Source organism: Leucopleurus acutus (assembly GCF_964270905.1).
Source record: "Leucopleurus acutus genome assembly, chromosome: 12".
NCBI classification, from domain to species: Eukaryota; Metazoa; Chordata; class Mammalia; order Artiodactyla; family Delphinidae; genus Leucopleurus; species Leucopleurus acutus.
This window is the reverse complement of record NC_139154.1, coordinates 67,455,637-67,480,912: the sequence shown is the minus strand read 5'-3', so window position 1 is coordinate 67,480,912 and position 25,276 is coordinate 67,455,637. Positions and strand designations below refer to the sequence as shown.

The window sequence follows — 25,276 nt, the reverse complement described above, 5'->3', positions numbered from 1 at the left end:
AACCAAATGGAAAATCGTCATGAAAAAGATTCTCTCCTCCAGCGATGAGCTGCTTACCTTTCCTTTTCATCACAACAGCCACAAGAAGAATAGCACACATTGACACCAGGCTCTGTCGCAGTGCTTTCACATGTGAATCCCAGGCTGTCTTCACAACAGCCCTGTAGGTTAAGTGTTTACACTCACATGTTGGAGGAGAAGAAACTGACTTGCAGATGACGAAAAATCTCCAGGGATGCCACAGGAGTGACAGAGTTATGGACAGAGCCCAGGTCTCCCAACTCCAGTGCACTGCTTCTTCCTTTCTTGACCTTAGGAATAGGTAATGCAGATGATCAGTTGTGTGATGTCCTAAAGGATGCTCCTCTGGACCACCACCCCAGCACTCTGAGTATTTTGCCAGAGTGGCAAAATACTTCTCCTCAGCCTCCACTGCTACTGTCCAATAAACTTACCGTCACCGGGTCAAGCACTAATCACTGGTACCCATCCTGATTCCCTGGTGTAGGACCGTCAGGTGCAGCTGTACAGGTCGTGCACTGCTCAACCCAAGAGGGTTCATTAACATTACGACCTAAATGACTGTCTGTCTCAATATGAAAACGTGCCAGGTATGACTGGTGGGGCTGGTGTGCTAGGCTCCTATGTAATGCCCTACCAGGTTTACACAATCCCATCTAATTCTTATTAGAAATTATATGATAGAACAATAAAATGTCAATAAATAAAGCTTAATGTATAAAAAATAAGTATAATAGGAACTGTAATTAAGATTATAATATAATCTTAAATAATAAAGTGGATTCAAGGCTGCTACTTGAAAGACTTCGTGTCCAAAGATTATCATGCTTTACTGCATATTCACAAATGATACCTTTATGCTCTCGTCATATCACAAGGAATTTTTATTCCTGCCATAAGTCTCTTAGTATACTTCACTAAGGCCACTAATATTATAGCAAGTCTACATTAGATTCACATGAACAACTGAAATTACAGTATAACAATGTATAAAAGGAGAAAAGGAATTTAGTTTTTTTAAATAAATACAAACCTACCAAATACAAATTTCTGAATGGAAAATAAATATCTTTGGTCATTTGAAAACATCATAGTGTTAAAACGACCAGCTTACATTATTGTCTTTCGTGGGGTAGGAACATGGTTAGTTAATAATTGAACAAACTACTAAAGGCTGAAAATGAATCTTCAACATTATCATTGTCAGTATCTCTATTAGTTGGCCTAACTGGTACTTTGGAAAACATTAAGGAAAGAAGCAGCAAAAGTTACCTAGCATAAACAATGATGTCCTCTCTAAATGCTTAGATACTTGCAGTAAATATTGGCAGAAGTGGCTGCAATTATTTCCCCCTGTGTGTGCACGCCACTTTGCCACGTACCTTTGTGTTCCTCTCACCAAGGTGGAGTCTGTTTCCCAGCCCTTGAATCTGATCTAGCCTTGTGACTTGGCATGACCAATAGATTGCAACAGAAGTTATCTCCATCCATAGGACAGCTTTCTGCCCAAACAGCAGACACACAGATGTTCTCCCAGTGACCCCAGAGACCCTATCTTTACATGACTACCGTGAAATGAAAAGAAAATTGGTTTGGAAATTAATTTTTCAGATTTATAAGCCACTTCAAATTTCCAACCTGTGACAAACTTTCCTGGGTGAAGAACTGCACATAGTTGTGTGAGACCATCAGAGTCCACAGAATAAAAGCCGCCAGAAGAAACTGCATTTCGTCCTCCATTCCAATGGTGCAGACAGGCTGCCTCATCTCTGAGATTCAAGATCTCTGTGATCTGACAAACTTTAACTTATGAAATCAGGAAGCTAAAAGGGACCCTGATTTCCTAAGAGATAGATTCCTAAGAACACATTCTTAAGACGACAGCCATAATCATAATCATCATCACCTGATGCTTGCATTGTTCTTAAACCCTCAGAAATCCACAGGGAAATCTGAGCAACCTGATGGCAGTGCCGAATACAAGGTGTCCGCTGATGCAAGGAAGAACTGGCAAATGACCTCAAAAGAAAGCTCTTCTCGAAACAGAATAAGTAAAAGAAAAGGCAAGGGAAGCTAATGACAGGATAAAAAGAATGATGAGGGTTTGGTGGGAGATATACAGGGGAAGAAAAAGATCTGTATCCCACATAATTTTTCAGGACTAAACACTCAGAAATAAGGCATTTAATTCAGGTTTATCACCACTAATCTCCTGGTAAGCTCATTTAGAGCCTCATTTTCCATGTATTAGATTCCCTTTTATGTTAGAGAAGAGTTTTTCCCTTCAGTATCCAATATCAGAGCCAAACATTGCTGCCACAATTGCTATGCCCAATTCTCCGATCATTTGAGAAGACCACAATTCCAAATAGCTGCTTCTGAGAGTATGTCTATATATGCACATCACTTCCCATCACTATATATGCACAACACTTCCCATCCAGCCAGACTCTCATAAAGCTCACAGAACTCACGATGATGTTAAACAACCCCAAACAACACTCTAGGCTTCGGCCCCTGAGATACAGCAACCCATGTTGGAGATGATTCTAAAGTGAAGATCCAGATAAACTATCACACACTCAAAGCTATGTCAGGTAAGGAATGGCTTGAAGGAATCGGGGATCACCTAAACAAGTAAAAAGATGATTCAAGAGGTACAAAATAGCCAGCGATGTGCTAGAACCAGCTCTTACCAACCCATAAGAGCAGATGGACAAATGTGGAGGAATTTAGCAAGCTGGTTGACATCACATTGGTAGCTTGATGTAAGCTATGGCAGGAGAATTTACACCGTGGAAATTAACAAACACTATAAACAAGGACATTTTTCCCCTGGAAGGCTGATTGTTAAACATTTACCAGCATTTCCCTGAAAATAGCTGTCTTCCATTATTTTGAGGCTTATCTTTGGAAAGAGATTATATTTGGTCATAAGCAAAGCTTCTCAAAGCTTTCCAATGCAGTATTGATAAAGGAAAATGAGAATACAAACTCCTTGGAGATCCATTAACATGTCCAAAGTGGCAGAGAATCTAAGCAAATATTGAACGTATAAAATAATGAAGATATATAATAATGACAGAACTAAAATATTGGACAGCAAAAAAATACATTTTATCTAGCCAGTGAGTAGGCTTAAAAATTTAAAGTCCATGCATCTTTCAGGAAGGGATTTTAAATACTGATAAAATTAAACTTTTTAAATAAAAGGCATAAGCTGAAGTATGAGGTAAAAATTTCAGAGTAACCATTAAAATTAATAAGGAGAGTCTATAACATCCAAAATGGTAGATGGAACAAAACAGAATAAGAAAACAAAACAAAGCAATAAAAGAGACAAACACACAAGATTCAACAAATAAAAGACAAAAAAGGGAAAAAAATGGAGCATGTAAAAGTAGAACAAAGTAGAAAGCAAGCTGCATGGCAGGAAAAAAGCATCCATATGGATTAATAATCAGAATAAATGTAAATTATTAAGGTCATCTGTTAAAAGAGATTGTAAGAATGTATTAAAACAAAAAATTCAGCTAAGTGGTTATAAAATTCTACCAGTGGTTATAAAAGACATGCCTAAAACATAAAGACACAGAAAGGCTGAAAGCACAAAGGTAGAAAAAGTTATACTAGAAAAATATTTATCAAATGAAAAGGTGGTATCTCTATGCTAATATCGGACAGATAGATTTTAAGATGAAAGACAATACTATGTGTACAGTAAGATGCTACAAAATTAGAGAAGGTTTAATTCACCATGTATATATTCCATTCTAAAGGTGTATGCCCCAAGTATCATTTATATGTGAAGAAAAATATAGGGACAACTTGTGTCATTCTGACCATGTGAAATTTCAACAGAAATCCCTTCATTAGTTTAATTAAAACTTAAAATGTTAGTAAATATTGATATATAGACAATTTTAGGAAAATAATAATATACTGGATTTATGGGACAAATATAGAGCCTGGAACAGGTAAATAGAGAATGTCACAGGTAAATAGAGATCCTTCTCAAGCTCACATTGAATATTTACAAAATTTAACTGTACTAAGCCATAAAACACATATCAACATATTTGGGGGAAAAATCAATAGCACATTCTCTGACCATTATGCAATTTAAATTAGAGGTCAATAACAAACAGATACATTTAAATATCTGTATTTTGTAGATTTCAAAACTGTACATCTCAATTATCTGGGAGTTAAAGAAGAAATCATAATGGAAAATTGAGGAATACTTAGGACTTAGCTATAATGAAAAATTTACTCATCAATATTTATGGGATAGAGCTAAGGCAAAGACTACAGGAAAATTAACAGATTAAGTATGTGTGTGTATATATATATATACTTATATGTAAGTATACATATATATATATTAGAAAGGAGGAAGGGCTGAAAAACGAATGAACTGACATCCAAATAAGAGGTTAAAAAAAAAAAGAGCAAAAAGAAAACAGATGAGAAAACAATAGGAAAAACTGTGGAAAAGGAAAATAAAGGTAGAATATGACTGGCAAAGGCAGAAGTCAGTCCGTGAGAGGACAATTAATAGAAAAAAATTTGGCAAGGTTGGCTAATACGAAGAAAATGGACAGAAATAAAGAACACTAGGAATAGTTTTTAAAAGATTTAAAAAGAGAATACTAAAAACCTTGATCACAATACATTTAAAAACTTGAATGAAATGGAAAATTCCTAGAAAACTTATAGTGTAAAATTTAAGAAATAGGAAGCTTGAATAGCCCAATAACAACTAAAGAAGTTGAACGAATATTTTTAAATCTACACACACACACACACACACACACACACACACACACACACACACAGCCCATAAGACCAGGCTTGGATGGTTTACAGGCAAGTAAATCCACAGTTTCAAGGAACAGATTATTCTAATCTGAAACAGTTTTTTCCTAAGAGCCAAATAAGAGGGATTATGGCCCAACTTAGTCTGTGAGGTAAATACACCCATGATACCAAACCGTATAAGGACAACAAGAGAAAGGAAAATTAGAAATTACATTACTCATTACTAAATTACAAATTGCTTATGAACACAGATGCCAAAATTCTAAATAAAATACTGGAAGTCAAATCTCTTGGCATATAAAATAACAGTAACTTTTAACGAAGTCTGTTAATCCTAGGAATATGAGGAGTTTAATAGTATAAAATTATCATTGTAACTCAGCAAATTAATAGGTTAGGGGTAAAACAAATGCAGAAAAGGCATTTGATGATATTCATTTCTATTCATGGTAAGAAAAAATTTCTTAGAAAACTTTTCTACAATCTTTAACCTGATATCTAACCTAGTAGGCATCAAAAGCCTATAACAAATATCATTTTAAAGGTGAAAAATTAGAAAACATTTTCTCTAAAATCAGGAACATGACAAGAATGCTCATCATAACTTCTACTAATCATTGCACTGGGTATCCCAACCAGAGAAGAAAAAGAAAGGAAGAGAGAGAGAGAGAGAGAGAGAGAAAGAGACAGAGAGAAGGAAGAGAGAATGAGGGAGGGAGAGGGGAGGGAAGGAGAGGGAGAGGGAAGAAGGAGGGAAGGAGAGGGAGAGGGAAGAAGGAGGAAGGAAGGAATTAGAAAAGAAGAAATTTTCTTACCACATGTCAAGACGATTTTAAAGTTCTAGTAATTAAGACAGTATAGCATTGGTGCATGTAGAAAGGATGATGGTCTATATATAAAAGAGCTTAAATGCAAACCTATGCAAAATAGTAGTTACTTGAGATGTGATAATTTTACAAATGAAAGAAAAAAAAGAGGGTCTATTCAAAAAGCGGTTCTGGGAAAATTGTTTATCCATGTGGATAAAAACCATATGCCATTGAATAATACCGAAATTGGGTTCCCGACACGTACCACACATAAATATTAATACCTAATAAATTAAAGACTTAAATGTGCAGAGTAAAACTATAAAAGTTTTAGAAGAAAACACAGGAGAATATTTTTATGGCCTCAGAATAAAGAAAGATCACAGGAGAATGAAAACATAAATGGTAGTATATTTATATAATGGAATATTACGCAGTAGTGAAATTTTACAAACTACAGCTACATATAGAAATACGGAAGGTCCTTTAGAATGTCATAGTGTAAAACAGCAAGTAATCAAAAACTAGTTAAGAGTAATACAATTTGTATAAAACTCAAAAACAAGCAAAATTAAGCAATCTACTGTTTGGAGATGCATACTTTGGTGATAAAATTAATTTTAAAAACAAAGGAATAATAAACATAAAATTCAGATTAAGGGTCACTTCTAGGCATAGGAACATGAGAGGGATAAAGGAGAGACAACTACATAGATGCAATGTCGGTGGCATCTACTTCTTCAGTCTACAACTGTTCTACTCTCTTGCTCAATAATTTACATTTACCTTATATATGTCATCTGTCAATTGTGAAGAGGACATAGTTTTTAAAATCAAAATCTCAGTTAAAAAATGTATAACTCATTTATGCTCAAATTTATGCTCGTTATATGAGGACTAATTTAGTTATAACTAGAGCTCTCCAACATCTCAGTGGGGATTTGTGGGGTAGGTGTATGGGTGAGAAGTTCAACGGGTAATGAGTTTTTTGGTCAGTGGAGTTATTCAAACAGAGGTAAGTCAACCCCTTTACATCAATGTGGATATTTTAAAGTAAACGTAAGCCTTAGTTAATTTATTGAATTAAGACCCTTCCACATCTGAAAGACTATGACTCCATGCATCGACTGGTGAATGAAATAATTTAACTGTTCATGTTAGCCAAAACTGCTGGCATATAGAGTCTATACAGATACTGCCTTGACCTTCCAGTTCTGGAGTTAGAATGAATCAGTTGCTCCCAGAAGAAGCCAGGGAACAACTTCACCCTAAAAGTCACTTGCTTCTGTTTTTCCCTTAATGATTATTTAATCCATTCATCATATGTCATTATTCCTTGATGAGCTAGTAGAGAGGAAGAAAGGAGTGGGATCAATATATACTGCTTAGCATTTTCACATAACTCAATTTTACGCAACTAATTACTTAAAGATAGTGTTGAAGCTAATTTTAGCAAGTAATAAGCTTTAGGCAGGATCTTAGAGAATATTCTGCCTTTTAAACTTGCATAGGTTCTGGAGTTGAAAGTTGAAGGCCCTTTACTGACAGTGTGGCCAAACGTTCCTCAGATCCTCGCCATCTCCTTGATGGCGAGTGTCAACAAAAGCGCCACGATCGTCACCTGCAGAGAACATGTAAAACTAAGTTCAAAGCATAGATTAAATAAATTCATTTGTGCCAGCTTCCAAAAGGCAAAGGCAATCTTCAGAGCCTGGAAATGAGAGAAGCCAGAAAGGCTATGCCATAGGGAGTGGACAGCTGGCATCTACTAAACCCCGCTGAAAACACAGCCCATTCCATAGGTCCCTCAGAGGAGTCAGTTATCTCTGTGGACTCCCCTCTCAGAAGTGCCTTCTACCTAACACGATCTGCCTGGGGCTCACTAACCCACTGCCTGTCTTCCGAGCAACACCATTTCTGGTTAGTAATTCCAGCAAGGAAGAGGATCAATGAGCACAACCCAGAAGTTCTGGTTTTATATCAAGTGGACTAGAGGAAGACGCTGAGGCCAAGACTGGAAACAGGTCCCTGCCCTTCACCCAGTGACACTCTTAATGATGTTTCACATTCCAGACTGTGTCTTTTTTGGAGAAAGTCGAAGTCGGTGACCAGTCATGTCACTGGTTTGAGGAAAAAACAGTGACCAGGAAGGACATTTCTACAGTCAAATTAACATAAACTATTCCAGACATGCACCAAGGTTCTATTTGCTGTCTTCCTTGGGTCAGGGTGTAATAAACTCAATCAAGAAAGATAAGGGAGTAACTTATCTTGCTTCCCCTAAAATCAATGCTAGCACACAGGCATTTTGCTATTTGTCTGGAAGTGACCGAAGGGTGGGGGGGAAAGCATCCCTGGGTGGGTCACGTGACCCTACCAGCTCCCAAGGCAGATCTCTTCTCACAAGGGCTCGGTGGGGAGCCTCTGAAACCTGTGCCGGTTTTTCTCTGCAGACGCAGGAAGAAAGCAGGTGGATGCATAAATAAACATGGCCTTGCTCCTGGTGGCCTTGCTCACATTCCTGAGCTTGGGCTCAGGATGTCATCATCGGATCTGCCACTGCTCTAACAGGGTTCTCCTCTGCCAGGAGAGCAAGGTGACAGAGATTCCCTCCGACCTCCCCAGGAATGCGGTTGAACTGTGAGTATCAGAGACAGTGGGAACGACAGCGTGGCCGGTATTTGTGTGTTGCATGCTATTATTATTTTCACATTGGACTGATAACTGTGGGGCTAAAATATTTCGGCCCTGACCAAAGGCTTACATAAAACAAACTCCCCCGGCCCAACACTCCCGCCCCGCGGTTCTCTAAGGATCGTAGTGAGACTTTGTCTTAGAATTGTCGGGGAAGGGCAGCACGGAGACCCAAATCCAAATGCAAAGGGAAGAGTTTTTCGTTGTTTTCAACACTTCTGCTCTTGGGTGCCATAGACTCTTTGGTGAAACCAGAAAAATAAAACTAAGAAAAATCAGAAACCTAGAAGAGTTAGGGGTTGGAGGGAGAAAGACGCCTTCGATTTAAGTGGAAAGCGCGGTGTGTTTCCTGAGGACACTGAATTCAAGAAGGCAAGAGTCACTACTGCTTTGGAGGCACCAGCAAGTAATCCCTGAACTGAGACTCTGCTTCCTGGGGAAAAAGGAATTGTAAGGGAGGGAAGGGGTGTGAAAAAAGGAAGAAAGAAAAGAGAAAAGGAGGCAGAGAGGGATGGAGAGAGACAGGATAATCTTTCATACCCCTGGGAAAGTGTGATTCCCAACTTTAGGTTTTTACTGAACTACTTTAATAGGAAGTAGATGGACTCTAAGAATTGGACAAGATCTTAGACAGCATTTCACTCTACCTCTTTATTTTGCAATGGAGGAATCCGGGGTCTGGAGAGTAAAGAGAATTGCCCAAACTCTCACAATGAGTTGAGACAGAGCCTAAACTAGAAAGCAGGCCTTTTGCCTCACAGTCAACTATTCTTCCCTTAAAGTCCCATGTCCGCTGCATTAGAGCAAGAGGAAAGCGGAACTGTTTAATTGTCCAATTACTATTGATATTTCCCCCGAGAACTGGCAAGTGGTGGCTGAGAGACTGTAGATCTGCTCAGTGGTTTTATCCCAAGGATTTGAAACAGAAGCTGCTATTCTGGAAGCCTGTTTTAATCTTGGTTCCCCAAAGCTATGCATGATTCTTATGTTACTGCAGAAGGTGGTCACCTTTTTGTTTACCAATTACCTTACCTACACTCAAACACGATGGTGCTGCACTTCAGATTTCCATTCAGGGACAAACGGCCGCAAGACTGACTAGGTTCTGCTTGTTCCTTTTTCCCTTGACATCACAAGCCCTCCATTCCTACCCAAAGGCAGCTGCAGCGGCAGGGAAAATAAGGGACCAACTGCGTGTTCTGGCTGAACCGCCTCAGATGGACAGCTACTCCCGATTATAAGGAAGAACGCACCTATGCACAGTCTGCTTTCTTACTTGATCATAAACACAGGAGGAAGCCGGTGTACCTGAGCTCCTGTAAGAAGTCACCCATTCCTAAGCGACTTTGAACAATTACTTAACCTCTTTTGAGCCTCAGGTTCCTAACTTCTAGAGGGTTTAATACGACCTGCTTAGTCGGATGGTGGTGAACGCTAAATGATACAGCCCCCCAACACACACACAATTTCTACCTCTCCTGGCCCTTCTCTTTTTTCAATGTTTCCCCATGGGCCAAGCAGCGCCAACCAGTCGCTAAAGCAGACAGCCTCTAACGAGACTTAATTTTACGGTGATATTCCTCTATCCAAAACTCCCTTCTGTGCTAGGCTGTCTGCTTTCTGGTATCTCTTTACTAGAAGAGAGAATTTGTTTCATTCTGCATAGAACAACAGGGAGTAGCCAGATGTGAGCCGCAGTCTGTGGAATGCCCACTTCTGATTTAGACGATAGCTGAGAGTGGCTAAATATTTCTGGCTTCAGTAGGGTTTAGGCAGCCTGAGACAACATAGCACCGTGAATAAAGTACTCAACTAGGTGAGCAGGGTCAGGAATGGAAGGAATTCTCAGGTTATAGTCACAGGTGGGCCTTTAATTGATTATGACAAGTCAGAGATGGAAGAGTGTGGACTCCCGATCGCAAGAGACCTGGGTTCTAACCCAGACTATGACACTGCTTTTTGTTCTATCACGTGGGCTCTTGGCTGTATCATGGAAATTGCAATGTGTCTTTTTCAGAGTTGCTGTGAGGATTAAATGGAGGATTAAAACATCCAGCACAATGCCTTGCAAGTGGCAGGGGAGGGGGGGATTGCTGTTCCTTTCGTCATCTGTAAAATACTAGAGAAAAAAACACCACAGAGGGCATTCAGGATGATCAAATGAATCAATAGGAATGAGAATGCTTTGAAAAATGGATGTAAAGCTCTTCATAACTTTGAGATAGTTTACAGCAACCCACTGATTTAAGAATAATCTCCTCCTCCTCCCAGTGGCCAGAGCTCTCCCTCTCTGTGCCCTTACTTTCCGAGTAAGAAAATGTGTTCCTTTAGGCTTTCAGTATTTTCCAAGAACTCAAGGAGCAGGTTTCATCCTGACCATGGGCAAAGGGTTTTTGATTTCAGACTTAACTTAGAAACTCAGCTTTACCTGGGGGCAGTCAATGAATCTAGAAAGGCCCCTTTGATCTCGCTTAATTCTTCCTGGAGTTAGAATTTCTAAGAATGTGAACACCCATTCAAAACTTGAAATTTTAAGTCTAAGTGACTGTGTGGATACAGATATCTTTTTCTCCAGCGGGGTCAGATGGCCACAATACGAGAAGAAAAGACTCCACTGATGGCCATTCTTGGCGTAGGGAGATCTGTACTGAGATTATATTATAGGCTGCCTGTGTTGACCCCTCTCCTCACAGCAAGTTCCTGTATCTCACTGCCATCTCAACTGACCAGCACTTACTTCTAATTATCTAATTATATTTTTCCCTTTTATTTTCTTCCTTTGCTATATATTCCTTGTTTTGCTGTTTTGGTTTAGATCACTAGCCATATCCCATAACCATAGACTACTGTTTAGCTAGGAACTAGTTTAGTCTTTCCTTAGTAGGTCCTTCGTTCAGAGGGATGTTATCAGTATTACGCCGAAAGGAAAGCCTTTCGCTATGCCAATAAGGTTCTGTGATCTCCAAGAGGAAAATAGATTTTTTGATGCTTGCAAACAATTTCAATTGTGGAATTTTTTCTTTAAGAGCGTCTTCCAGGATTAATATTCTGAGAACAGTTTGAGAAAGGCTGGTTCGAAGTTGGTCTATCCAACCCCAGCTACCAGTACAGAACCCCTGTAAAGTCTGCACTGCAGCCCAGATCCCCTGACTCCCAGTTCAGTGCTCAATAACAGCTAAAGGTGGACCTCTGGCTGATTTTCATTGCTTTACGCCTGACAAGCAACTATTTAAGACCACCATGTGTCCTCATGAAGGAGATGGTTCTGAACTATGGACTAAAGCCACAACAGAACTAGGTGTTCCTCTTTCAGAGGTGTAGAAAGGGATGGATTATAAAACTACTAAAGCCACTGTTGACTTCTTCATTTGTTGAATATTGATAATTCAATTCACCTCATCATGTAGGTTTCATGTTTCCAATTGCCCACATCTAATGTTTTACAAACTCCCTTCATACTGCTACAAGAAGTAATTCTTTTTTTTCTTTGCCATCTTCTTTGTTTGGGATCTGAACATCTAAGGCCTGGATTAAATAATTATGTGCTAATCTACCTCCTTGCTACCAATCTCTCTCTTCTCCAAACCAGCCTGAACATTGTCATTCTAGGCTTCTCCATTAAACACCACTGCCACCATGTTATGATTCCCCAGTTCACAATCATTCCGTGGCTCATCTTTCTGACTTTACCTCTCACCTTTCACCAACAGGAACCATCTACTCCGCCAGGCTGATAAAGACTTGCTCTCAAGCTCAGTCTGTGTCCCGGGGTGTTTATGTCATACATATGTCATACATATTACATGCTTATGTAATCTTCAATTACTTCTTTGTCTCTTGAAATCCAACCTACTTATCATAAGCTTACTCAAAGGTTGCTTCCCTGACCATTACATTTTCATTTAATCTGAATCCCGGTGCCGTTCATTTTATAATCTTGCTTTGCCCTTAATTTTTCATATGTATCTTATTTCCGCAACTGAAGTGAAAATTTCCTTTGTACTCCTTATTGTGCCTGGCTCAATGCAATGTAGTTTCTGGGGCCTCGATTACATGTAGAACAAATGGTACAATAAATAAGGGGGAATTGCATCTATTTACTTGCTGCGCTCCTCAGTATCGAAGAAAAGATTCGTATAAAAGATGATTATTGCTCTCCCTGTGGTGAACTACTATAGGATTTGATAGTTTCCTTGTTTTCTTCGCTTTTTTATGTGTTTATTTTTTTTTAAATGCCTGTATATCATTCTGGAATCCATTAATTTATTCAGAAAGAGAGATACATAGACTAGAAACAAAGTCTACTAAGTTAAAAGCTGAATATTCTATATTTTAGGCACGCCACTCAGTTCTCTTGACTTAATAATACCTGTCTCTCTATTTCTAAAAAGCATACTGAAAGGATGAGTGAAATTACCTAAACAAAATCACTTTAAACCAGATAAAAATGTTCAAAGAAATATAATTTTTGCCAATTAAGGTCAAATTCCAAAGCCTGAATGTTAGGTTTCTTGTGTTTCCCAGATGTGCTTTGATTATTGTAGTCTGCTTGGATATTAAAACCAAACACCCCACTGTGCAGACTGCTCTGGGTGCCCATATCTGGAGACTCTTACTGTCTTGTTTAGATATTTCTTTGAAAGAAACAAACAGCACAGTTTTCATGCTAATGCATACATAAGCTTTCCTCTCAAAACAAAACCCTGCACCTACTTTAGTGAGAAATGATATGTCTATGTCCAACATTTGGAATTTAATTGGACTGGGGTAAGGAAGGTTTATATTTCCTGCAGAGGAATCAGAAAAAGGAACAGCTATAGAATGCAGTAACTTGAAAGGGGAAAAGTAAAAATTATATTGCAGCGGAAATAAATTCTTTAAAGTAGAAGATGAAATCTACTCTGAGAATTGGCTAAGAGCTATAATTTACAGAGTCATTTCAGCTATTGAAAAGTAAGGGTTTGATAGTGTAGAGCTGCACTACTTGGTGATGATAAAATCCCCTTGCTTACCTAAAGGTCAGTGCTGTCCTTCCTCCCCCAAGTCTTCTGCCAAAGAAGCCTAAGCTTCAGAAGAAGGAAATCTTGGCAGCAAATGGAAAATTCATTTAACGTCTGATTTTCCTTCTCCAAAACCACTAATTGGGTTATCCAGTCACTGTGGTTGATTGGACTATTTATTTTTAAGCTGTTAGATTTAAACTCTCCAATTTAGCTTTATTTAGACTAGATTCTAGCTTATATATCCCATAAGGTCACCTAGGAAAGAGAGTAATTATTTTTAATTGCTTAGGATCTGATGATCATGATGAGAATTGGACGTTTCTTCTTAATCTGACCTCTCCCTGAAGTATCTCTGGGCATGTTTTGGGTCTCTGACCCGAACACGTCATTACCTTGTTCTTTCATATGGAATATGGCAACTGATCTGAAAGTCTTCAAGGGATGTTCAAAAACTCTTTTTGAGTAAAGCAACCAAACCCTTGCCATAGACCTGAAGTCAATTATAGTTTTAGTCTCAGGAGTGGCTAGCGTCTACTCTCTCTCATACTCTCTCCCAGAGTTGGCTCTCTTTCCAGCTAGAGCCAACACACAGCCATCACAGAATCCTGTTATCACAAATCTGGAAAACATACAGCATGAGCCAACTTTTGTATCTCCTTGATGCTAAGACTGATGAAAACCTCTAAGAAATAGGAACCCTAAAAGTTCAGCTGTTCCAATGAATCAGAGAGATCAATTGAGGATATGGGAGAGAAAATTCATCAGTAGATTGGTGAAAGGTGGAAGTAAAACAGTGCTGAGGTTTCTTTCAATTTTAAAATGCTTTGATTTTACAAACATCTTCAGGCATCACACTTCCCAAAACCAACAGGCTTTTTCTAGGCCTCCAGAGTCCAACACGTATGTAATTCCTAAATTTCTGTATTTCAGTTGTGGGATTTTGAAGGGGGGTGTGGTTCTTAGGCTTAATAGACAGTTCTGTTAAGTTCTGTTATTTATAAATGCAACACGGAAAACCTCCCCACAGACACCTCTCTATGGTGACTTTCAGTTTGAGGTTTTAAACAAAGACTTTGTGAGGGATCCCAGCTCCAAAAATAACTTTGTAACTAGATAAACAGAGGCTGATTGGAGGTCATGGAACATTTCACGCAGAACCTCCTGGAATAGAAGGGCATTGAAAAAATAAAAGAAGAGCCAGAGCCTTGAGCACTAGATTTCAGGAGTATCTTGTCCCTTCTAAGAAAGTCTACCAAGTTTTGGTTCAGAAGACAGGATCACGTCCCTAGAAGACAGGGTGCCTGTACTTGTGCTTCACTCATCAGCTCAGGGTAACAGCTTCTGAATCAGCCTCTATGCCTTCAGCCTTCTCCCCTCCCAACCCTCTGCTCTGAGTCCTGGCTCTGGTTTAATTCCTCTGTGGGCTCCAATGCCCAGATTCAGGACAAAAGTCCAAAGTCATAAGTTTGACATTAAGTTCCTCCATATTTTGTCCTCAAATTTAAGTCTCCTGTCATCTCTCTCAGCTTCTAGCCTTTCTACGCTTTGCTCTATGGACTATTTCCTAATCCCCAGCTCCCAAACATACCTTATATTCCCCTACCTAAATACTATTATTTTCTCCAACCTGAAATGAATCCTACTCTAATAGAGTCAGCTTTTGAGACCAGGTAAGATGCTCATTTTTCATGAAGTTTTCTTTCAACATCAAATATTTATTGATTATATTTGTGCAAGGCACTATACTGGACACTTGGGAGAAAAGAATCAATAGGGGAGGCACGGGGCCTGTTCTCATGGAGCTGCTAAAAGAGAAGAGTATCAAACAAGAAACGACAGTAATGCTTTTCCTCACTTTTACCCACAACAATAAAAATCCCCCTCAGAACCCGGAACGGTCACTGTTAGAACCACTCATTTGACAATTAACTGCAAGTTGCCTTGTACAATCTGAAATCATAGATTGTGAGAGTTGGAAGAAACAGATGCCTAATGAAGGCCAATGAGGAGACGTCTGCCTGCCTGATGCCGGAGAAAAAATGGATGCGAAGACAGCTGTCTGCCTGTCCCATCTACAAGAGATTTGCTCTTTTGACCACCTAGGGTTGATTTCAGGAGCTGTGCAGGGCCACTTCCAGACACTTTATTTTTTTTTAAAGGTCAGAAACTCCTATCTTTATTTTACAAGGAAAACACAGCCCTCAAATAAAACAGAACGACAAATGAACACCAGCAAATTTATGGTAAGGCTTAACTGGCAGGCGTCCAAATATTTAAGTTTGACTAGAAATTTTCAAATTGGGCAAATACAAGGGTCTGGGTCCTTTGAGTTGGGATAGAGGAGAAGGGTACAGAAGGTGGAAAACAGCACCAAAAGTGGAAGCTTAGGCTGCACTGTTTTCTTTGCTACCCTCATAATTTCCCGAAGCTGCTTGTGCCCGTGAATACTATTAAGTGATATTGGGGAGACCGTGGGTAAAAGGAGTTTACGTGTCAATGCACAGTGTATGACAGCTTCCCTTCAGAGCAGCTGAACGTCAGCTAATCTGGTAATCACACAGAGTTAGTCTTAACAAAGCCCAGATGTCTCTTCTGAAAATGATAATACCTTAAAAACGTCTACCTTGGCATAAGCAGGCCACTAATAAGAAATTCTTGAATGCTCTAGAATTTATAAGCAATTCCTCTTCCTTCTAAATTTCAAACTATTTTTACATGGCTCTGTTTAGAATAGAAAAACAAATTGAATGCGAAAAAAATAAATGATCACTCTCCATCATCAGATCACAGCCTGAGCAAGTGTCAACAGTCAGCCCCAAACCCTCGCACTGCCATACGCCCACCAAGGCTAATTTCCGCTCAGGGCAGGCAGGAATTTAATTGGTGTTTCTTTATGGTGTTTCTTTCTTCATTTAATTGGTGTTTCTTTTATGGGCAAGCAGTGTAGACTTTCCATAAGTACATATATTGGGGGTGGGGTGCAGCAGAAAATACAAGAAACACTCTTTTAATTTAGAAAACGAACTGGAAAGGCAATGAAAGCAAATATGAGATTTATGGTGAACAGCAAAGCGGTCATCTGGAATCCTGCACACAGTAGCAAAATTGTTTATCAGGCCCCTGATTGTGAAAATCGGCTGAGCTCCTTCAATAAGAACATACCGTCTTAGAATGGCATCTGACTCCCCCAAACAAATATTAGGCACAAGACGAAAGAGAACAAACAGTTGTGATAACCAGATAGGAAAATTACAAAGTAGCTCTGGAAGCAGAGCTATAGGGTAAGAAGAAACAAAACAAGAGCCACAGAAGTATAAATAAAAGGAGGGGCTGGGCCACTGAGTCGGGGAATCACTGTGTCAATATCTAGGTCTTGCCTCTTGGGCTGGGCAAAGTCCCTGGAGAAGATTCTTCCAAGCTCCTACCTGGAGAGTGAAGCCCTACTGCCAGCATTCTGATGGCTGGGGAGAAGGGCTGGGGGTCTCAGCATCCGGCAGCCATAAGTGGTCTCTGTGATCTCCAGTTCAGAAACTCTCTATTCTACTCTCTTTAAAGAATAAACCTATCTGCCTATGTTTTCCTCTCGGAGTCTTATGGTTTCTGCTCCTATATTTAGGTCTTTAATCCGTTTTGAGTTTATTTTTGTATATGGTGTTAGAGAATGTTCTAACTCTTTGTTTTACATGTAGCTGTCCAGTTTTCCCAGCACCACTTACTGAAGAGATTGTCTTTTCTCCATTGTATATTCTTGACTCCTTTGTTGAAGAGTAATTGGCCACAAATTTGTTGGTTTAGTTCTGCACTCTATCCTGTTCCATTGATCTATGTGTCTGTTTTTGTGCCAGTATCATATTGTTTTGATTACTGTAGCTTTGTAGTATAGTCTGAAGTCAGGACACATGATTCCTTCAGCTCTGTTCTTCTTTCTCAAGATTGTTTTAGCTATTTGGAGTCTTTTGTGTTTCCATACAAATTTTTAACTTATTTGTTCTACTTCTGTAAAAAACAACATTGGTATTTTGATAGGGATTACATTAAATCTGTAGATTGCCTTGGGTAGTATGGTCATTTTAACAATATCTTTTTATTACTGAGTTGTGAGAATTTGTGGTACATTCTAGATACAAGTCCCTTATCAGATGTATGATCTGCAAGTATTTTGTCCCATTCTGTGGGTTGTCTTTTCACCTTCTTGGTGGTGTCCTTTGAAGCACAAAGTTTTTAATATTGACAAAATCCAGTGTATTTTTTGTTGTTGTGATATTTGGTTTTGGTTTCATATCCAAGAATTCCTTGCCAAATCCAAGGTCACGAAAATTTATTTCTCCGTTTTCTTCTGAGACTTAAAGTTTTAGATCTTACATGTTGGTCTTTGATCCATTTTGATTTAATTTTTGTATATGATGTCAAGTAATTGTCCAACATCATTTTTTGCATGTGGCTATCCAGTTGTCCCAACACCATTTGTTGAAAAGACTATTTTTCCCCTACTGAATAGTCTTGGCATCTTTGTTGAAAATTATTTGTCCATAGAGATGTGAATTTATTTCTGGACTCTAAATTCTGTTCCATTGATCTATATATCTATCCTTGTATCAGTACCAAACTGTCTTGGTTGTATGGAGAATGTTCCATGTGCACTTGAGAAGACTGTATAATCTCTTGTTGTTGGGTTGAGGGTTCTATACATGTCTGTTAGATCTAGTTGGTTTATAGCATTGTTCAAGTCTCCTATATATTTGTTGATCTTCTGTCTAGTTGTTCTATTATTGAAAGCAGGGTAGTGAAGTCTTCCACTTTTATTTTCAAATAACCTATTTCTTAATTTCTGTCAGTTTTTGCTTCACATATATTGGTGCTCTGTTATTAGGTATATATATGTTTTTAACTGTTACATCTTCCCGATGGATAGAAACTGTTATCCTCATAAAATATTCCTCTTTATATCTAGCAACACTGTTTTGTTTTAAAGTCTCTTTTTTCTTATATTAGTATAGCTACTCCAGATTTCCTGTGACTGGTATTAGTATAGCTGGTATTTGTATAGCTACTCCAGATTTCCTATGGCTGCTATTTGCATGATGTATATACTGTTTCAATCCTTTTACTTTGAGTCTATTTGTGCCTTTGAGTTTAATGTGTGTCCTTTAGAAAATATATGGCTAGACCATATTTTTAGCCTAGTTTGTTAATCTCTGTCTTACGACTGGATTGTTTGATCCATTCACATTTAATGTTATTACTGATATAGGTGGATTTACATTCGCCATTTTTGTTTTCATCTGACTTTGGTTTTATTTACATCTGACTTTTTGTTTTCTATATGTCTCATGTCTTTTTTCTTCGTCTATTCCTCATTTACTACTTTCTTTCACATCAAGTGAATCTTTTCTAATGTAGCTTTTAAATTTTTTAATGACTTTTTACTATATTTTTGAGATTTTGTTTTTCTAGTGGTTGCTCTAAGGTTTATCATATACATCTTATCAGAATCAGCTAGGTTAATGAGAAAGAGAGAGAGAGAGAGAGAGAGCGCAAGCTGTATGGTGTGGAATATGTTACCCCTATATAGCTCTACTCCCTAACAATTAAGAGAAGAAAAGAAAAAAATTTGCAGTTATAGAGTCTTTTATAATTACATAATTACCTCTATCAATGCTTTTTGTTTGTGTGGATTCGAATTACTATCAGGGGTCACTTGTTTCAGCCTGAAAAACTTCCTTTAACATTCCTTATAAGGCAGGTCTAATAGCAACAAATTCTCTAAGCTTTTGTTTACCTTAGAAAACCTTTATTTTGCCTTCATTTTTGAAACATGGGGTTGCTGGTTATAGTGTTCTTGGTTAACAGGGGGTTTTTTTCTTTGAACACTATAAATATGTTATCCCAGCTCCACCTCTGGCCTCCATTGTTTCTGATGAGAAGTGAGCTGTTAACCTTGTTGATGGTCCCTTGTAAGTAATGAGTCATTCTTCTCTTGCTGCTTTCACGATTTTCTCCTTGTCTTTGATTTTCAGCATTTTTACTGTATTGTGTTTGTTTATGGGTCTCTTTGTGTATATTCTACTGGAATAATATTGAGCTTACTAGATGTTTTCAATAAATCTAGGAGGTTTTCAGCTATTATTTTTCCAAATATTTTTTTCCTCCTTTTTCTTTCTCCTCTCCCCGATACTTCCATTATGCACATATTGGTGTGCTCAATTTTGTCCCATATTTCTCTGAGGTTCTCTTCATTTTTCTTCATTCTTTTTTTCTGTTTTTGGCTTGCATAATCACTATTGGTTTATTTTCAATTTTTCTATTTCTTTCTTCTGCAAGTTCAAATCTACTGTGATTTGAGACCCTTGTGATTTTTTTAAATTTCATTTTGTTTTTTAAAATAATTGCTATCTCTTTATTTATATTCTCTATTCAATGCAATATTGTCAGCATATTTTCCTCTATTTCTTTAATCATGCTTTTCTTTACTTCTGTGAACATATTCATAATGACTATGTTCAAATATATTTCTGTTAAATCTGACATCTGGTTATTCTCACAGGCAGTTTCTGTTGCCTGTTTTATTTTCCTGTTTCTTTGTATCCCTTTGATTTTCGGTTTTTTTTTTCTTTCTTTTTCTTCTTTTTGTTTTTTTGCTGGAAACAACATTTCAGATAATCTATTGTAGCATTCTGGGTACTGGTTCCACCTCCATGACTTATTAGTGCTGTTTGTTTGTTTGTTGTTTAGTGACTACCAGCTAGATTATTTTAGTGAAAGCCTTTGATGTTGATTATCAAGAAGGCACAGCTTTGAATATGCCCACAGTCACCCTGGGAAGACAAGGTATTGGCAGGGCTCCCTTCCATTCTTTCCCTGACCACACCCAGATGTTAAACTTTACTACTTGCAGGCAGATTATGCTACTACTTTCAACAATTCCCAGGGCACAAATTCCTCTATAAACTAATCCAGTCAAATTGTGGCTCCTTTAAATAAATCATTTACGGGGTCAATGTCTGATATCCATTCTGACCCCAGGGGGACTCCTTCCAGCTGTCTTATTCCCCCGGTTCTCTCCTGCAAACTAATTGTCCTACGTTATATATCTATTAGATCCATGAATATCCCAATTGCCTTTACCATACCTTTGCTGTTCTTGAAAGTGCTCTCAGGCTTAAACTTCTCCATCCTCTGTTGCAAGTGAAATCAGTTCCCTTGGGAAGAGAATAGCAGATACGCATTTCACAGTCTGCTTCTCACTTCGGGCAAAATCTCAGCCAGGGCTCTGGAGCCAGGAGTGGATTCAAAGGCAAACTTTTCTCTGAGACCCTCATTCCAGGAGTTAAACACTTGAAGGAAGGTAGAGTAGCAACCTGAGATGTTCTTGGCTGGATTCTTTTGGCTTGGAACCACCACCTCATGAGCCCTGGGAAGAGTTCTGGATCTCCAATATTCTCAGCAGGCCACACCCAAGATAGAGCCTCTGGTGCACAAGTGTGCCTTGGTAAAAAGAAAGGAGCCCCCACTTCCCAACCACACTTGCCCAGAATGCAGCCTCAGCAACACGCAGCTGGAGGCAGAATGAGAAATGCTGAAGTCCTGCTTCTCCTGGAAGAAAGCCCTCCACCTGGAAGCTGGGAAGAGACGAAACCCTGTGTTCTTGACTTCTTGCATTCTGGAGTAGAGTCTCCACTTCTCTGAGGTGGGAGGGGAGAGGGAGGCCGTAGTTTTGATTTAAGTAACACACTCTTGCCTTTTTTTAACTAGATTTTCATAGATTTTCTTGAATAGATGTTTCCTCCTTTGCTCTTTGCCCTTAGGACCATTTCCAGAGGCTTTCTTCTTTGGTTGGTTTGCTTTGTTTTTATAATTTTTACCAGGTTCACTACAGAGCTGGTCAGCTGAGCTCCTCACACAGTCGTGCTGAAAATCAATCACACCACTATGTTCTTGATCAAGCAAAGCAAAGGGGGAGCTGGTTGTGACTGAAAGCAGAAAAGCAGTCAGGTACCCAGGATTATCCTCTCTGAAGTTCTTGGTGTGCCCTTGGACAAAGGAGGACAGTTGGGCAAGCCAGGAATAAATTTTTCACCCCATTTTTACTTTAATGTTTTTCATATACATTATTAGTTTTAAATAATTCAGTACACATGTCCTAAATGTTGGTCTGGTGAATAGTAATGGCTCTATCACCTACCAAATAAGGCCACTAACTGCTTTCTTGGCAGGCATACCAGTTTCTTAAACACTGTGATATGGCGAGCAAAACAAGTGGAAATGGAATTATATCTGAAAGGATGGTTTCCAGGGTTGTTCTAGTTTATTAGATCAAAAGAGAAAAACAGATTTCTTTCCTCCTGAGCAGGCTAGAGACAAAATGACCTTCTCCCTGCGTGTTGACAGTCCTGACCATTTGACTGAAGTAATTTCAGCAACAGGGAGCGTGCAGTTGTACCAAATGGAAAACAAGCCAAAAGCAGTATCAAAATCTTGAGTTCAGCATCTTCCCCGAAAAATCACCGAGACCCTAAACCAAGTGGTACATCATACACGACCTGCTACTACACGCATCACACCTTTATTGAATACTTACTGTGTGTACAGCCATTTGCTGGGATATAAGAGCCCATTTTGCAGCCCTGACATATGACCCTTTTAATGTAGCTGAAGAGAGTAGACACACACAGAGACATAGAAAAAGAGAACAAGGCTTTTCAAGTGATCATGTGATAACACAATAAGGACAGGGAATTCAGGACAAAATTTGACTACTGTGGAAGTTCCTTGAAGGGAGAGGTACCCACGCTCGCAATAAACAAACAAGGGTACTTCCTTGAATAGGTGAGACATGTGGTGGATATAAAGAAAAAAAGATTTAAATATGTAACAGTGAGGGAAGATGCTTAGTAGATAGAAAGAACACCTGGAGAGCTAGTCCAACAGCAGCAAATCAAAGAAATAGCTTTTTCTCCAGAAGGAAATAGTATTGTTTCTGAATTATCAATTTCATTTCTCAAAATGTGCCAAGCACAGCACTTGGGTGAGAGTGGGGGAAATTGGAGCGTTTCCATTCCAGATCTCCAAATTCAAGAAAGATTATCTAGCAGGGAAAAAAAAAATGTTCTGTTTTAATAATTAGTGGAGGTTTGGGTAGAAAGAACCAAGGCATGATTCAGAGAAATTTAGCGGAGTGTGTTAAATGGCTTTACAAATCTCTTTGACTGAATGCAGAACAGACTAGACCCAGACTGATTTTGCAGTTAAGAAATACAAATTACTTAAGTCACTAGAAGTATTTTCAAATAGAATCAGTTTTTCACTCAATTATTTATTTCAATTGTCTGGAGTAGGGACTAGCTGAGGTCATATTACGCCTAGGAGATCTTTGGATCTAAAACCATATGTTTCTGAAATAAATAATTCTTTCAGAGAAACTTACTTAAACATTGGGCTAATTTACTCTTTCACACACTAAGCAAATAGACGCCAACTAGATCTAGATAACTTTTCCTAGAATTAACCTGAAATTAGCCATTTTGTTTGTTGATCCCCAACCCAACTGTTTTTCAAAAGAAAGGAAAAAAATGAATGAATAATTGAGCATAAAACAATAAATATCAAGAAAATGTTCCAAATATTCTGCCTCTCCATCTACTGTCTTCTAACTGCTTTCAAGGTGAGCAGTCAAGATCAGCTACTGATGGCAGCCCATCTACTTTTTTTTTTTTTTTCTTAACATCTTCATTGGAGTATAATTGCTTTGGAATGGTGTGTTAGCTTCTGCTGTATAACAAAATGAATCCCCTATACATATACATATATCCCCATATCTCCTCCCTCTTGTGTCTCCCTCCCACCCTCCCTATCCCACCCCTCTCAGTGGTCACAAAGCACCGAGCTGATCTCCCTGTGCTATGCGGCTGCTTCCCACTAGCTATCTATTTTACATTTGAGTCTAGGGGCAGGACAGGAATAAAGACGCAGACGTAGATAATGGACTTGAGGACACGGGGAGGGGGAAAGGTAAACTGGGACAAAGTGAGAGAGTAGCACTGACATATATATACTACCATCTACTTTTGTTTTTGCATCACTCTTAAGTTGTCTCCCTTCCAATAATCACGATGGTGTAAGTGACACGCCAGGGGAAATCAATTCCTTTGAACTAAATACAAAATCCTCCCTCGAATCATAATTGGGACTTTGTTGATTCTGCTGTTGTCTGAACACTGACAGACAGCCGACAGCCACCATCTTGTTTTCACCGAAGTTGAATAGCTTGTCTCCTGCAGCCTTTGGGGAAGATTTGCCAGCCTTTAGGAACAGCCCCCCTTGAGTAGGGAATAATTACAACTACTTAGATTTCAGAATTGCATTTCCTAGAGACTGGCTCCATGCTGTTTTTCTCAAGATTGTTTAAAGGAAAACTCCTTTAAACCCCTAAAGGGATAGAGTCTTTTTCATTTTCTTTCTACTTAGAAAGATGTGACATCTACAGAAAGCATTTAGACTTGTAAGACCCTCAAAAACAAGGATGCCCATGCCCCTGTCTCAGGTCTGGCAAGTATCATGCATGTCTCAGACCTACCGCAAGCGATATTTCTGAATAAATGAAATGAATGGCTTGCACTGAGTTGAACTGATGAGTTAAATTGAATTGGATTGGATTGAAATGAATTGAATTGGACTTCTCTGCACTGACAGAGTAGCTATCATGAAAGTAGAAGGAAGGTAAGGATGTACCATTCACTAGCTGATCAGGGCCAGAACTCAGCATGATCAGGGAGTCCAGGCCCTCCTGGCTGCTGAGGACCAGAGGTTAAGTGATTTCCCAAGGACAGATAGCAAAGTGGGAGCAGAACAGAGCCTCCAGACATAATAACAGTAAAGACAAATAACTGGGCTTATGTGTACTGTGTAAGTAGAATGACAGGCACAGCTCTAAGTGTCTCACTGTAGCATCTTTTTTACTCCTCATAGCAACCCCTTGGGGCAAGCCCCACTATTACCCACACTTTCAGATAAAGCAACTGGGCATCAAAGCAATTAAGTAATTTGCCCAAGGGGCACATCCAGGATTTTTGGACTCAGGAAGCAAGACCTCAAGACACTGCTGTTAACCATTGCAAGACATCATGGGCAGGGAAGAAAAAGAGTTTATAACCACAGTTTAAATAAAAGTTTTAAGAAAGGATAATGACAACAATTTAAGGAAACGGAGAAACAGCAGAAAGGAGGAATTTTTTCCCCTCTTGAGGACGTGCAATTATAAACCTGTTCCAATCTCCTTAATGTAAACATTTTTAAGACATCCAGATTTCACATCTCTTGGACTTCCTGAAGTTTGACCCTGGTAGGATCTGCTGAACCCTATTGTACAGAGTGTAGGTATGTCAGGGTTCTAATTTCTGGGAATGTCATAAAATAAAAGTTTTTAAAAAATAATAATCTCATATTTATATTTATCTATACTTTATAATCCAAAACATAGCCCCATAATGTTGAAAATGTTCAATTAATGTCTTGGGACACAGAGGCCCTAGTTAGTGCTGGACACCGTGTTCATACTTCCAGAATGCAGGAATACTGACATGGCGTTATCTCCCTGCCCTGTGGGCACCAAAAGGCCTGTTGTCCACTGCTGAATTTTCTGCTCCCATCAGTGAGGCGTGACTGAGTGCCTCCGCTGAGCCCTGCACATAGAGGTGTTCTAACCATCCTAGAGAATCAGAACCACACACATGATTCTAATTACTGTATTCTAGTTCTGAAGATCCCAGCTCTTTAGAGTCCCTTGGCTTCCACAAGTTTGTGCAAACCCATCCTTGGTCCCTCACCATGTCTCTGGCACCTTGACGGAAGTCGACAATTTTTCTGGTGAGTTCAGGAAGCAGAGAGAAAGGACAGATGCCTGCCTGTGGGGCAGGCCTGCAGGCCATCTCT

The 25,276-nt window shown here is 39.0% G+C and overlaps 1 protein-coding gene across 2 annotated transcripts in view; it reads left to right on the top strand.

The window, feature by feature from the left end:
* Window positions 1–8,139: 8,139 nt before the first annotated feature.
* The window catches only part of FSHR (follicle stimulating hormone receptor), a gene marked incomplete at both ends in the record, with an annotated part of 163,856 nt that continues 146,719 nt past the window's right edge, over window positions 8,140–25,276 (top strand). For both annotated transcript variants that reach the window (XM_082852258.1, XM_082852257.1), the window contains one exon: window positions 8,140–8,291. In XM_082852258.1, coding sequence (XP_082708384.1) covers window positions 8,140–8,291 — 152 coding nt within the window. The remainder of the gene's footprint in view (window positions 8,292–25,276) is intronic.